The sequence below is a fragment of the Typopeltis vanoorti genome, chromosome 7 (assembly GCF_054136105.1).
Source record: "Typopeltis vanoorti isolate ZY-2024b chromosome 7, IOZ_Tvanoo_1.0, whole genome shotgun sequence".
Taxonomy (NCBI): Eukaryota; Metazoa; Arthropoda; class Arachnida; order Uropygi; family Thelyphonidae; genus Typopeltis; species Typopeltis vanoorti.
In genome coordinates this window covers 134,688,680-134,705,843 of record NC_143555.1, presented here as the reverse complement: position 1 = coordinate 134,705,843, position 17,164 = coordinate 134,688,680, and the positions used below count along the sequence as shown (strand labels likewise).

Here is a 17,164-nt window from a genome sequence, read left to right as displayed (position 1 = left end):
TTCAATTGTTAAAGTAATGTAGAGACAATAGTTGGAATTTCTGAAATTAAGTTTCATGTAGTTCCTGAAATTGATGTAATCTGTATTACATAAATTCAGGGCGAATTCTCCATGCTTGCTGTGCAAGCTCATTAATCGAGAAAGAAGTAATATTTATTTGTTAATAAATGCATGCATTTATAAGCATTCCATTTAGGCTTTTATTTTTGTAGACAGAAGACGTCTTAAATATGCGGCAATAATTGAGCTTTGCATTGTGTATAGAAGGCCGATGCTTGCTCGTCTAGTTAATGCTTGGCTTGCTCGGTTGTAGGAGCTTCCAAGTCCTCGGTGCAGCACTGTGATTTCATGTGGGCGCATAGCCATTTCCGCTCCCTTCACATCGTCTTAAACACAGGCCATACGCAGTTAAAGTAGCTATAGTCAGCTCTAATCATTTGTAAAATAAATGTTGTATTTGTATGATTAAATGTACATAAATTTCTAAATATATAGTTTTAAATGGTCAATAATTCATTATTTCGCTAATCAGACTTCAATCGTTTCATCCGTGTGGATCCCCAATTATAATGTCGCCTCCGTAGCGCAATTGGAAGAATGACGGTACATTGCACCCTTCGATTGGAATAGGCCTAATTTCGATTCTCGTCGTGGCGGGAGGAATCTTTATCTGGACGATTTTCAATCGAAGGTGAGTTAGCCGATCTCATACGGGGACAGCAGGGTTTTTCCTCCCGGAAACTCGGGTTTTTCATCTCGCATACAGACAAATTGGCCCTTCAGAACACACGCAATTTACAGAAATAGAATACTAGTTGTGGAGGTGGGCGGTAGATGGCGTTGATGGAGATGATTCGTAGTAGAGGTTCAGTGTAGTGGTTGAAACAGTTATAGGTGTCCTCCCGCGATGAGTCTTCGGACTCCTTGGAGGTGTCAGGAATGATAATAATAATAACAAGAGCAAGCGTGAATTTCAAGACCAGCATTCTCCCCTGCATAAATTAAGCGTAATGGAAATAGAAATTGATAACATTAATCAACATATCCAAAACTGCATAGGTGGCGCTCAGCAGGAATTATGAGAGCCTTTTAGTGTGTTTCTCGCTGCTTATATTAACAAATGTGGTTCACTTACGTTTCTTAAAGTAATGTTGTTGTTTTTATTACCAACATATGTACTTGTGTGTATGTATATATGATCTTAAAATTTTCTTCATGTCGTGATGTGGCGCCATTTTCTTCATGAAAGGTGAGTTAGGCAGTCCAAATCTCTCGCCAATATTCTTCTCGACATACGAGTTTTTCATGTCACATTAAATGCGAACTCGTAAAATTTAGGCATAATTTGATATAATGTAAACCGCTGCTTTTCATTTAGCATGGATTACTGATACCGTAGTGCCGTTTTCTGAAGATACTGAACGGATCATAAAGTTTGATATCGTTTGGAAACTGATACCTTATGAATACAAGTTGGATCAATAAACATTGATCTATCTTGCAGCCGACAGCGATATCCTTTATCTGGATTCCTGTCTAGGACATGAAGAACATAAGGGCTTTTCGAGGGTAGGAAAGTTAGATGGTCGCCGGATAGAAGCTGAGTTTTTTCTCCCATAAAATAGGCTAACTGGTCACACGTAAATAACAGATCAATTTCACGATCGATCGTGACGAGAAGAATCTTTATATGGGTTTTTTTCAGTTGAAGGTGAGTTACCCGATCTTATACGGAGGTAGAAGGGTTTTCCTCCCGAAAACTCGGGTTTTTCATTCCGCATCAGACAAACCAGCCTCGAGTACACAAGCAACTCACAAACAAAAAATACTAGTTGTGGTGCCATATAATAATCATAATAATGTCAGTGACTGCTTTCATTTGGTACACGGAATAATGTTGACTCCTGCTATAACAAACTACTAATCACTTACAAAAATGTCTGTAATTCATCCATTAGTTTCCGGTCTGGCTGGCCGAGTGGTTAGCGCATCCACTCTCCAGCCAAAAGGCTGCGGATTTGAATCCTGCCATGGGCATGAATGTTTGTGATTGTCAATGGAAATAATAGTGGTGGTGGTCGGTGATAGATGGCGTTGGTGTAGATGAAGGTAGTTGCGGTTGGTGGAGTGGTGGAAATAGAAACTTGTAGAGTAGATGCCCTCCACGATGAGTCTTTGGACTCTCTGAAGGTGTTTCGTAATAATAGTTTTTCTAACAATGAAACTCTCTCTCTTATGTGCTTCAGAAGCTAAATTAAAATTTAATAGTCAACTTAGCTACTGAAGCACATAAGAGAGAGTTTCATTGGTGTGTTTTTCAACTCAAAAACCTGGATATGAATCCCATCAAAAATGCAGAGTATAGGCTTTTCATTTGAAGGTGAGTTAGCCAGTCTCATAGAGGTGGTAGAAGTTTTTCTTCCTCCAAATTAATGTGAATAGATACTGTCCTCATAGCCATACCAAACAACCAAACTTCAAACAGTTGAAGAAAATAAATTTCAGAAAAAAAAAATTATTAGGACTTACCAACTTACATTTTGTAAGTTGTAGCGCAGAGTGACTACACAACATAGATTACTATGATACTAACAATACTTGCTTGTGCAGAATGGTGTGAAGTGATTTATAAGGTGGATTGATGTTTGCAGTGACCCTCCCTCCCACACACACACACCCCAATAAATCCTGGTACTCCAATAGAGGTGTCATATAATAATCATAGTAACATCAATGACTGCTTTCATTTGCTAGTAAAGGCAGTATCAGCTAACAGAGCTGATATCAAGAATAGTGTTCTGTTCTTTCATTTCTGTAGTTTGACTGGCATTATTATTATAAGTATTGTAATTTCTTTAAAACAGAGATGGTACTACTTGCTTGTGTAATAGCAACAAACACTGATAGAAAAATACACCAGAACTTTTTTTTTTTAAACTACATAATGAATTATATTTATTATTCATTGATGATCATTAGGAAGGACATTGATGGACAAGGAAAGAAAAAATATAAACCACCTAGACTTTCACGAACATCCATGATACAATGGAATTTGAACCTGTAGCATGTTATCAAAGAGCAGAAATGTTTGCTTACTCAATTATTCTGGCTTGAAGAACTATTATCTTTGGCACCACATTTTTATATGATCAAAGATAATAAAATGACTTAACACATAAAATCCACTTATCTACATCATTTTTACACTTAAAATCTAAAACAACAGGAATAACTTTCAGGGATAAGTATTCAATACATCTCCTTATCCTCATTCACTGATGTTGCACTTGCCACTCTCTCTAGCAACATATTCCACTTGCTCCTCACTCTCCCTGTTCACCAAACTCTCATTCAGCTTCATTCAGAAAAAAACATGAATGACATCATGTTTTTTCCTGTTCTACTATGAACTGGAAATTTACTCCTGTATGTCTCAACTCCTCCCTTCCCCACATACACCAACTTATATGAGGGAGGGGTCTGGAAAGTTCTGATAAACACCTAGAGCAAAAATGATATTAAAACAACTGATATAACCACAAGAAAAACATACTAGTAGCAGAGTTATGAAGGTAACTTATGTTCTTATATTCTTATATCCTCGTATGTTCTTTCTTATGGTTATATCAGTTACTCTAATATCGTTTTTGTTCTAGATGTTTATCAGAATTTTCCAGCCCCCCCCTTTCGTATGTCCCTTATTCACTCAACTACAACACATAAGTAGTAGCAGAAACCTTACATCATTGTCGGATTTTGAGAGTCAGCCCCCCCCCCCCCACATAAAATCTGTTGCATATCTAATACGTAATTTATTTATTTTCAGCTGGAAGTGGAAATTCAAGCCACAGCCACTGCTAGAAGTAAGCTGGACATAAAAAATTTGAGATCGTAGTCTAGTCAAGTTTGTGGTGCTGACTCTGGGTATGAACTTTTGTTACCTCTGTATTGTAATGATGTAAGAGTGTGATATACATGCACTGTCTGAAGAGATTAAGATCATTTGGATTAAACATTACTGAAAAAAAAAAAAATATATATATATATATAATAATTTGCAATATTAGTTACATGATAATTAACTGTTTTTGTTTTCATTTGATCGAAAACAAAAAACAGGTTAATTATCCTGTATCACAAAGAATTTGTACATATTTATATATTATTTTATTATTAAAATTGTTGTAACCTGATTTTTGAGTAATTTTTTTCCACTTGTGAGCCAGAATGATGAAAATACTTTAACAAAAATTAATTACATATTTTTGTTATGTTTATATGATTTGCTTATTTATTTAATTTTTTTTTATTCCATATATTCCTTTTGTCTAGTTGTTTGAGCATTTAGTGATGTTATCGCTAGTGACATACACCACACAACTCTTAATAACACAGATTGCTATTTATTTGGATGGTGTTCTTTGTCATAAAAGGAAAATATAGTAAATACAGTGTACAAAGTGAATGCATGTTAATGTAACTACCAGCCATGCTCTAGTTAGTTGTTTAACTCTCTGTGAGAACATGGATCATATCCTATTACCCTTCATGGACTTGTGATTTAAATTATAAGTGTTTGCTATGGCTTTAACCATTATCTAGAATGCTTGCATTTATATTCTGACCACCTTTAAAAATACTTACAAATGTCCATACCTGCCCTCAGTGGGATTCAAACCAACAACCTTTTGGTTGGAGAGTGGATATGTTAACCACTTAACCAAACAGGATAACAAATGGTGAAACTGGATTATAATATGTTGTGTATATATTTTTTATTGTGTATATAGTGTTTAATTCAAATGATCTTATCCTGTCTTACATATTAGACATTGTGTCAAAATAGCTATTGTTTTAGAAATATGTAAAGTGCTATCTCTACAGTAAATGAACTAATATAGAATTCTCTTATTGCTGATTTTCTGTTATCCCTCTTCATTGGTATGGAAATTTCCGAATTTTTTTTTTCACTTTCATCATCATCATCATCATCATCATCAAATTCCTGCCATGTACCCTCAAGGGGTGTACAGGATATGACAGTACTACATGAAAAAATTACATCATTACTAACTTCCTATCTACAATTTTCCTCCAAATCAGTCTGTTACTTGTCAAGACTCCAACATTATCAGATCTTATATTTCTATCGTCTAAGGCACTTTGTACCGTATCAATCCACCTATATCTTGGTCTTCCTCTGGGTCGTTTTCCTGCCAACCTGGCAGAGAACACTTGTTTTGCTAATCTTTCCTCTCCCATTCTATTTAAGTGACCATACCATCTGAGATTAGCTCTGCTAACGCATTCCTGAATGCTGACAATGTCAAGTTCTTTCCTAATATCCTCATTTTTAATATGATATTGCCATTGATGCCATCTGTTCACGCCTCTAATCTTTCTCAGGACTCTCATATCTGCGGTCTCTAGTCTTTGGTCAAGTGTTTTACTTCTGACCCAGCTCTCAGATCCATAAGTTAAAATTGGTTTGAACACAGTCTTGTATACAGCTAATTTAGTGTTCCGACTAATTTCTTTCTTATTCCATATGAATTTATTCAATTGACTTCCCACGATACCAGCTTTGCTGATTCTGTTGTCTATTTCTATATTTAGTTTACCATCTTCAGTAAAAATTGTGCCTAAGTAGCTGAAATGTTTTACTTGTTCCACAGGTTTTCCATTCACAACACAGTTGACATTTTCAATGATTCTGCCTATTTTCATTGTCTTTGTCTTTTTATTGCTGACCTTCATACCATATCTATTACAACAGCTATTCAATTTAGTCAGAGAATCTTGCAGACTTGTAGCGGATTTATTTAGAAGTATAACATCATCCGCATAAAGCAAAGAGCTGACATTAACATCTCCAATTTTGATATCAGGTTTAATACCACATTCCTTCATAATGTGATCCATATAGATAATGAATAACAGAGGGGATAACGTACATCCTTGTCTCACACCAGATTTAACATTAAACCATCTTCCTGTACTTCCTTCAATTCTAACTGCAGACTCACAACTCAAATAAAGACTAAGTATTGCTTGATATAATGCCCCATTGACACCATATAACTGCAGCGTATTGAATAGCTTCTCTCTTGGCACCTTGTCATATGCCTTTTCCAAATCGACAAAACTTAAATACAGATCTTTGTTATATTCCCATGCTTTCTCGACTATTTGTCGTAAAGTGAAGATCTGATCCTGACAGCCTCTATTTGGCCTGAATCCAGCTTGTTCTTCACCAAGCTTTTCTTCCACAATTCTTCTCAACCGTTTCTCAAGTATACTTGCATAGATCTTGCCAGGAACACTCAGTAGGGAAATACCTCTGTAATTCTCACATTCAGTTTTATTTCCCTTTTTATATATGGGTACTATTAGAGCTCTACTCCAATCATCGGGAATTCGTCCCTCTGTCCAGGCTTTCTGAACTATGCAGTGCAGCCACTGTAAGACTCTTATACCACCATACTTCAGCATTTCTGGTCGAATATCATCTACTCCTGCTGCCTTTCCACATTTCAAGCCTTTGATGGCTTTTTCTACTTCAAGTATGGATATGTATTCCTGACTGCATGCCTGGTCAGTGTTTTTTATCACTGTGCTGTCATCACTGCTTGTTTCATTTAGCAGTTTTTCAAAGTAATTACTCCATACTTCAAGGATATCTTTTTCTCCTGTTTTCATTTCACCTTTATCATCTCTAATTCCTTTTACAGCACTCTTTCCTCCATTCCTAAGCTTCTTCAACAACCTCCAGAATATTTTGCCACCTTCTTGATATTTATTTTCTATATTCTTGCCAAAGTCCTCCCATGACTTTTGTTTAGCTAGTTTTACACACTGTTTAGCTTTCTTACATTTGTCTCTGTATTCTGTAAGAGTAAAAGCTGACTTATTTGCCAGGAACTTTTGATATGCTTTCTTCTTTTCCTTCACTGCCTCTTTAACTTCCTGTGTCCACCAGGGAGTTCTGATTTTTTTATCTTTGCACACAACCTCACCACATGCCTCTCTGGCAGAATCAATCAATGTTTCCTTTAGAGTTTGCCACTGAATCTCCAAGGTTTGATTCCTGTTCTCAAACTCTTTCATTTTCTTTTCAATAATATTTCTGTATTTTAGTCTACAGTTTACATCTGAGAGCTGCTCAACTTTTATTCGCTTTAAAACTTTCTTACATGTTATTCTTTTCAATATGAAATTCAATTTTATCCTGCTCAAGACTAAATAGTGATCACTTCCAATTTCAAATCCTCTGTACACTCTGGTGTCCTGCACCAGGGAGAAAACATCACTATCAACAATAACATAGTCAATGAGACTTTTCTTATTCCTAGCCTCTTCTCTCCATGTGAATTTGTGCACATTTTTATGTTGGAACATGGTGTTAGTAATAACCAGTCCATGTCCTGAGCAGAAATCCAACAGATATTTGCCATTATTATTAGCTTTGCTCTTTTCTCCAAATTTTCCCAAAATATTTTCACTTTCAATAAGGAATAATTATTATTATTATTGTTGTTATCTGAGGCCTCCAGGGAGTCAAGGACCATCAAGGGTGACTGTAAATCACCCAAATCAGCTGTTATACCATCCCTTAAATTAATTCACACTAGATGCACTCACAATCCCTAAAGGCAAACCATTCCACTCACTCATTCACTACTCTTACCCCTTTCTTGACTATGAACATACTTAACTTCCACGAATGTCCCTGTGTTCTCTCCCCACCTTCCATATAACGAAAAATTTCATCAGACAATATCCTAGAACACTCATTCAAAAGTTTATAGAACTCTATCATATCACCCCTCTTTCTACTGTTAACCAGGGTCTGTAATCCACATACTCGCAATCTGTCCTCATAATCTAAATCCCATAATCTGGATGTAAGCTTTGTAACTCTTCTTTGCACCCTTTCCACTGATTTACTTGGTAGGAAGTTTTGACATGCTTTCTTCTTTCCCATGGCTGTCTCATAACTTCCTGCATCTTCCATGGAGTTCTGACTTTTCTGTCCTTGCAGACAATCTCCCCACATTCTTTTATTCTTCCTGCACTGAATCCTTTTACTGTTAATTAATAATAATTATTATTATTAACAGCAGGCCTCCATGGAGTCAAAAGACTCATCATGGGAGGTACACACTGTTACATACAAAGCTCATAAAATTGTGCTTTAAACTCATTCAATGTATCCACATTCCTGACATTGTCAGGCAATGCATTCCACTTGCCACCACTCCATGCAAAGAACCCGCTCCTTACTTGTACACACACCCTCCTTATACAATTTCCAGAGAAGAAGACATTCAGGGAATGCAATTTGCAAAACCTCATGAATAGGAAGAGGAAAGGGGTAAGGAGTAGAACTGTGTACTAACTTAACCATCTCAATAATATCCAGTCTCCTCCTATTCATGAAGCTTTGCAAATTGCATTCCTCAATGTCTTCATACTCCACATTGTAAAGACCAGTTACCACCTTAGTCAATCTTCTCTGGACCCTTTCTAATATATCCTCATCACCATGAAAATCAGGTGACCAAATCTGTATTCAATAATTCATGTGAGGTCTGATCAAGGCCTTATTACAATGGAACCATAACCATTATTTCTGCACCCAACATGTCTTGACATGTATACATGTTAAGTTTGTCTTGGATGATGCAAAGTGCTCATTAAAATTGCAATACCATTAATATTCCATTGAAATAACATGAATAGAATGTGTAGAATTTATTTAAAGGAGAATGTATAGAATGATTGATATATTTCATCTACGTGACCATTTCAGTGTTAAGGTCCTCCATATCATTGCCATAACCTGATGCGATGACTTCACAACTTGTGCAGTATGATCTCTGAACTTCAGTTCCTTGTCACACCACTCCTAGATCTCTTGTCTCCTCAGCCTCTTTCAAATTTCCCCACCGAGTGTATACTTTGCATCACATCATTGTATCAAATTTCGGAACCTTATACTTTGCAACATTGAACTAATAGTTCCACTTGCTTTCCCACTTATACAATCTATTCAAGTCCTCCTATAAGGTCATAACATCCGCTTGATTCATCATTGTTCTCCCCAATTTTTCATCATCTGCAGACAGCTGTAAATCGCTAGTTAAACCTCCAAATATCATTAATATACAAGTTGAACAACAATGGATGGCCCTAAAACAGATCCCTGTGGCCCCACCATTAGTGACTTTCCTCTTTCAGGATACTGCATTCATGCACAACTTGCTGATACTTATCTGACAGCCAGTCACCAGCTCATTAATCTAGCATCCAATCCCATCTGTGCCAGTACAGTTACCAACTTGTTATAGGGCCATCCATTATTGTTTAACTTGTATATTAATGATATTGGGAGGACAAGGGAGGTATGCATATACAGTGGCAGTCTGTCAAAATCCTAATCTAAGTATACCACTGTATATGCACCTCCCTTGTCCAATGTATTTGTCACCTTCTTATAACACACAAATAAATTGATAAAACATGATTCGTCATCGTCATCCTAGCTTTCTTCAACACAATTCCAGATCTACAAACCAGCTTATAATTTGTAGCCTTAGTCTTATCACCACCTTTGTGAAGTGGAACAATTTTACTTTCCTGCCATTCCTTTGGGACTGTGTTGTTACAAGACTTGTTAAACATGTAAGCCAAGACTGACACTAACTTCCTGGGACATTCCCTTTATATGGTGATATGTCATCAAGTCCTATTACCATATTGACATCAAGCTTATATAACTCCTCTTGGTTACTCACTAGTAAGTCATCTTCCCTCATTTCCTCAATAGTTGAGCTTCTTAAATGCAGAAATGTAAATTTAATTTTTAACAGTGCAGCAAAGAGAAAATATGATTTGACTTGCACTGCTTAGATCTATATGACCTTCAGGAACAAATTGTCTTGTAAGTGCAAAGACTACTGCTTGCATTAACAAGGATTTTATTTAGAAGGGAAAGAATTGTAGAGTTTTCTACACTTTTATAGTAAGCACTGTTTTCTGTACTAATGAATGAATAATTAAGTGAATCTCAATATCATTGATGTTTTATATATATATAAAAATCAGCTAACACCTTTTATTCCCGTATAGTGAGTAGGCGAGGCCATTTTAACTCTATCTAACTTTTGGAGACTGAGTCAGTAGTTCAATTTCCACTGGTACTCAATCAAAGATAGCTGGCTCAAGGCTATCGCTAATTAAGCGGCACACTGTGAAGAGAGATGGCTCAACAAGTGTTGCCATCTCGTGGTCCCTAATCCTAACACAATATATTTAATGTCTGAAATAGTGTGGGTTCTACGGTCAATTTTCGTGAGTTTAAGGGACAAAAAACCCGAGTTTCCGGGAGAAAAAAACCCACTTGCCTGTGCCAGAGATCGACTAACTTGGGAACCAGTCGAAAAAAGACTTAAAAATTTTCCCTAGTTGCTGACTAGATTCAAAAGCAAGTCTTCCTTCGTGTGGTCTAGCACCGTGGTGTGCAAATGCCAGATCCACTGAGCTACACAGGCTTTAATATATATATAAAATTAGTTTGAATGACTATATACAGAATGAAAAAGAATAAGGTTTAATGTTAAGATACTACTAGTTTCGTTGAATAAATCAACTTCTTCGGCTATCACAGGCAAAGAATTATATAAAATAACAGAGACATGATAAAATTACATCAGACAGATGATCGGTATAAAAGACAATACTACTATCTTTTTATACTAGATCTGTTGTTGTGATTTTATCATGTGTCTGTTATTTTATGTAATTCTTTGCCTGTGATACCTGAAGAAGTTGATTTATTCAACGAAACTAGTAGTATCTTAATATTAAACCTTATTCTTTTTCATTCTCGGTATATAGTCATTCAAACTAATTTTTTATAACAACTGAGTAAATATGAACGATAATATATATATATATATATATATATATATATATATATATATATATATATATATATATTAACTGTAATTTTTTTATTCTATTTTATATATTATGGCATTCAAAAAAAAAAATATATATATATATATATGTTTGTAAATGCAACCTCACTGATCCATAATAACAGAAATATTATGATTTGTATCTTTATATTAAATTACATTTTATATGCTTTTTTTTTTTTCCCTCTTCAGAAACTTATTGACTTCATTGTTGTCCAATGGCTGCATGTAACACTCTTAAGGTTGCTAGATATAACAGTCTTCAGAATAATTTTAAAAGTCACATTAGCCAAAAGCTTGTGTTAAAACAACAAGCTGTAGCATTTCATACCACAAAAATGCACTTGAAAATTGTTCCTAGTAATCTGAAAGGAAAATCCAAAAGTTCACAAGATTGGTTGGAGCGCCATTTGAACGATCCATATGTCAAAAAATCTCGTTATGAGAGTTATCGAGCCAGGAGTGCTTTTAAACTTCTTGAAATGAATGAAAAGCATAAATTCTTAGAGCCTGGAATGACTGTTGTAGACTGTGGAGCATCTCCTGGAGCTTGGAGCCAAGTCATAGTTAGGAAAATTAATAGTGATGGTAGAGGTAAGTATTGAAAATACTGTTCTTTGCTTCTTTTTTCATTTTCCATTTTAATAATTTAAGATGTCGATACAGTTAGGGTGCATGATTACAATGGAATCCCAATATGCGTGCAGTAGCGTGTTATAGAATTAAATTAAAAATATATCTGGAGGGGGAAAAAAAATAATTACATTAAAATAAGATAACATATATAAAAAAAATGATTATTTTACACAATTTTGTATGACAATTTCCGATACTTTAGGAATAGCAAGAACATCATTACGGTTTAGATTTGGTCTGTGAAGTAGGGCTTCAGCACTTTCTTTATATAAATGTTCATGATTATATAAAGATCTATGTAGAAGCTTGGTCTTTTTCCAATGGATCCTATGGTTTGGGTTTTCAACTCCGTGTTGTGCGAGGCCAGATTTCTGCGGTTTGATAAGACAGATATAGTCTTGATGTTCCAAAATGCCTTTATGAACAGATCTACCTGTCTGTCCCTCTTCACTAATATTCCCCATAAGGAAACAGTAGACTTGTTAACTCAAAAATTTCCATCTGATATTGTTGAATTATTCAATTTTGTTATTACGTCCAGTTACTTCACTTGGAAAGAGAAAATTTACAAGCAAGAGGAAGGAACAGCAATTGGGTCTCCCTTATCACCAAACTTAGCCAACCTGTTTCTAGAATACCTTGAAGAAAAAATTTTCATGTTTAAATGCAAACCAAAATTTGGCTATGATATGTTGATGACATCTTTGGTGTCTGGGGTCATTCTGAACAAGAACTACACCTGTTTCTAGATAAAACAAACTTTCTTCATCTTTGCATCAAATTCACGCTAAAAAGAATCTCCAAAGGGTATCTCCTTTCTGGATTTACACATCCATAGAAAAGAAGATGGTTCCATCTCCACTTCTGTCTATTGCAAGCTGACATTTTCAGGTCGCTACATTCACAATTCTTCTGCTCATCATCCATCTCAAAAAATTTGGCATCATTAAATCATTAGTAACCAGAGCACACAGATTCTGCTCCTCTGAAGAATCTCTAAACAAAGAAAACAAAGAATAATCAAAAATACAGCCATACTAAATGGATACAATCTTAAAACAATTAAAAAAATCATCAGTCACTTCCCCACATATCAACCTAGACAAAAACAAGCCCGTAGAATTCCCATACCTTATGTCAAAGGCATCTCCGAACATCTTTCAAAAATTATGAAGAAATACAAGCTTGCTACTACCTACAAACCAATCAACCAGATCTATAACTTGTTACATTCTCCTAAAGACCTCTGATGCTACCTAGCTTGTACGAGGTTCCATGCTCCTGTAAATTGTCTTACTATGGACACGGGCAGATCTGTTCATAAACACATTTCGGAACATCAAGACCATATCCATCTTATCAAACCGCAAGAATCTGGCCTCGCACAACACGAAGTTGAAAACCCAAGCCATAGGATCCATTGGAAAAAGAACAAACTTCTATATAGATCTTTATATAAACATGAACATTTATATAAAGAAATGCTGAAGCCGTACTTCACAGACCAAATCTAAACTGTAATGACATTCTTGCTATTCCTAAAGTATGGGAAATTGTCATACAAAATTGTGTAAAATAATCTTTTTTTTATATATGTTATCTTATTTTAATGTAATTATTTTTTTTCTTCCAGGTATATTTTAATTTAATTCTATACACTCTACTGCACACATATTGGGATTCCATTGTAATCATGTGCCCTGACTGTATGTTATTCCTAGTATTGTTTGAATTAACTGTACTGACAATGTCCTTTGATACTTAGGATGATATATTTACTTATTAAAACTTATTACTGTGGTTATTATGTGTGTTTGTTTAGTCATCCATAACTATAGAATAACACGTATGCCACAGTAAATAACTATTTTATTACATAAATATTTCATCTTATGTATCATAAGACAGCATCAGTACAATTATTGAACAACATTAGGAATGCAAAAAACAGTTGTGCACATACTTAAATTGGAATCCCTCTATGTATACAGTCATGTGTTCATGGATTAAAACTACTGGGCTGAAATTAAAATTAATTAAATTAAATTAAAATATAACAGATAAATTATTTAATACAATTGAGGATAACAATTTCCCAAACTTTTGGAATGGTAAGACAGTCGTTCTGATTAAGATTAGGTCTATGAAGTAAGGCTTCAGCACTTTCTTTATATAAACGTTCATGTTTATATATGGATCTACATAATAGCTTAGCATTTTGCCATTGGATCCTATGGTTAGCATTTTCAATTCCATGAGTGTTATATATATATTCCTATATATAAACATATCTCTGAACATCAAGATCACATCCATCTTATCAAACCTCACAAATCTGGCCTTGCACAACATGGAATCAAAAATGCTAACCACAGGATCCAGTGGCAAAACACTAAGCTGCTACATAGATCCATATATAAACATGAACATTTATGATCATGTTTATAATACATGATCATAAATGTGAACTAATCTTAATTGGAATCTTGGGAGCATCACATTCTTCCAATTTATACCAGCTACAAACATGTGAATCATTACATGACATGATGCACTTTGTTCATGGGGGGGGATGTCCATTGACTTCTTTCCAAGCAGTGTAGTATATACACAAACACATACCTGGAGCTGCAAGCTAATATATCAGTATTTGTTTATATCTTAACATTTCATAAAAACTTTGGATTGCAAATGAGTAAAAGGAAGAAAAATTAACATAACACAATATTAAAACAAATGCATTCTATTACTTAACTTCTTTAATACTTTTTAGTGACATACAAAAGCAAAAGTAAAAAAAAAAAATCTTGTACTTATATCTGAATAAATCACATAATTTTACACCAGATTTTAGGCATGGATAGTCCATTGTGGAGGTTAGGGTTATGATGATATAGAAGACCCTCTACTTTCTTTGAAGAGATCTTTGTATTTGAAGATACTTGTAGGTAGTTTGTATAATTCCAAGGGATCTTGTGGCTAGTACACTTTATAATGGAGCAAAAGCAACTCTCAAATTGTCCTTACTTCATATTCCATGATCAGATCTTGTGAAACCACAGTAATTAGTAGGAGAGCATATCATGCTGCAGAATTATTCAACCTTTCAAGTACCACATAGATATCTCTTCCAGCATAATGAGCCCCACCAAACATTATGCTAATCCCCCCCCCCAAAAAAAGAAAGAAAGATGAAGAACTTTTTGAATGAGCAGTTGTCAGAAGACAGATTGGTATATATGGTGATCCAGGAAGGACCTCGTATACCAAATACAGATGAAGGTTGAGGTTGATCTGCTTTGAAAAATAATTACTGCTTATGATTCCATCACACCAAACATGTTACTTGGCAAGAAATTAAGTAATCTTTGATATTTGCCATGTCACTAGTGTCACCTGGAGATGTACTGAAATCCCGAAATTTGGTTATTTCTGCATATGTGCAGAAAATGTTCATAATAATTCTGTTGGACTTGCAGTATTTAAGAGCATTCATCAAAAGTTGAGAAAATTATATTTATATTTTATGAATAGCTGTTACCAGAGACAATACTAGACATCAGTAATCAAATAATTAGTCTGGTGAAATGCCTTCCCACAAGAGATGATTATTAACCAGTTGTAATGAATTCAAAAAGTGGCATTTTTTCATCAGTAGTATATACAGAATAAGGTTTTCAAACAATATTTTTTTTTCTTTTTAATTTTCATTTCAGTGTTTAACCATCCTACAGATAATAACCTGTTTATATGTCAAACAAAACATGGATGCAAAGTGTCCATTAAAATTGAAATACATGTAATAAGGAAATCTGCTAAAGAACATTTGAGTAGAATAAAGAGCCAAAAGACTTTTTTGGCGACGAAAATTATTTAATTAAGCTTTGAAATAATGAGGGATTTATAAATCCCTCATTATTTCAAAGCCAAATAAGAAACTCAAAGATCGAAATCTAAGGGTTTCATGCCAAAAAATGTCCAGCAAGTCCAAGCGTAAGTCAACACCTGGTGGTACAACACTAAGGCAACTCGGAGCAAAGGTGGAGCAAGCTTTGATCACTTTCCTTAATATTTTCTCATAATGTAAAACACAGCTCCTAGGAGATGCATTACTGTTTTACATTATGAGGGAAGGTCACTACCCAGACTGGTTTCGACCTTTATTGAGGTCTCATCAGTAGACCTGGATAATACCAAGGTTTTAGTGAACAGAGCTTACATACTTTACTATATGAATTGCCAGAAAGGTGTACCTATATATTCTTACTGTAATAAAGAGCTAAAAGGCTTTTTTTGGCAACAAAAAAAAATCCCCTTAATTAAATAACATTTGAGTGGATTATTTGGGAGCATATGTTTCCAGTTTTATTAATATTCTGCATTATATTTTCTATTTTCTTTTCAGATCTGCATAATAATCAGGGAACTTGTATTGCAGTTGATTGCAGTGACATGTATTCATTAGAAGGTGTTCATATCCTGGAAAATTCTGACTTTACTCTTCCATCTATTCAGAATCAAATTATTTCCATGTTGCCAGAACAGAAAGCTGATGTGGTAGTTAGTGATATGGCACCTAATGCCAGTGGTTTACGTTCTTCAGATCACGAACAAATACTCTTATTAGCTTACTCTGCATTACAGTTTTCCTTAAAGGTACTTAGAACTGGAGGAACTTTTCTTTGCAAGATGTGGGATGGACAGTCGACAGGAAAGTTAGTGAATGACACACAAAGGTTTTTTAATTTTGTAAAGCATGTAAAACCGCCAGCAAGTCGTTCAGATTCCTCTGAACTATATATTCTTGCAAAGAATTTCAAAGGCATTGTAATAAAAGGAAACAAAGAAAGGAAATAAAATTAAATTTTATATCTCTTACTTTTTTTTTTCCTCTTTTGAAATAAATGGGTACCATTAAGAATTCTGTAATACTGTAGTCATTGACAGATGTGTGGATTGAATCCTGAGTGGTACTGTTAATGAACAGTCTAGTATGGTGAAAAGTTCATACAAGTCAAACAAAAAGTTTCCTGTCGACTATGCATTAATGGGCGGAAAAGTTTCAAAGTGGCAGAATGGTTGATGGAAACTTCATAATTCTTATTCTGAAATGATAGAAAGTTACTGAAAAAAATGAAGCCTATTTGCAGTAAATGCAGAGTTTGTCACAAGGTGTTTTTATTTGCATCATGATCAAAATAATTGAAGAACTTAAATTTGAAATCCTTCCTCACTCACTATATGTTATCTGATGTCACAGTGCCTTTGCAATCTTCAACTGTAGAGACATTATGACATTTATCTTTTAATTGTAAAGATGTAGATTCCAGTCATGTTTAGAGGATTTTTAACGAGTTAACCAGTCTTATACAAAAGTGATAGTTTTTCCTCATGAAAATTTTTTTTTTTTTTCATCCTGCAAAAACAGCTTATGGTAGAATATGAGGCAGGTATGTTTATGTGTATTGCTTTAGCCATAATAACAGTCATTTCAATTCACTCATCAACTTTTTTAGTTGTTCAAAAAAAAAATAATAATGATA

At 34.6% G+C, this 17,164-nt stretch overlaps 1 protein-coding gene across 1 annotated transcript; it reads left to right on the top strand.

Moving 5' to 3' along the window:
• Positions 1-930: 930 nt before the first annotated feature.
• Mrm2 (Mitochondrial rRNA methyltransferase 2) lies at positions 931-16,499 on the top strand. Its single transcript, XM_090396148.1, has 4 exons — positions 931-1,249; positions 3,830-3,927; positions 11,178-11,579; positions 16,027-16,499. Exons 3-4 carry the CDS (start codon positions 11,204-11,206, stop codon positions 16,476-16,478), a joined length of 828 nt encoding a protein of 275 aa, XP_090252274.1. The 5' UTR covers positions 931-1,249; positions 3,830-3,927; positions 11,178-11,203; the 3' UTR covers positions 16,479-16,499.
• Positions 16,500-17,164: the final 665 nt, after the last annotated feature.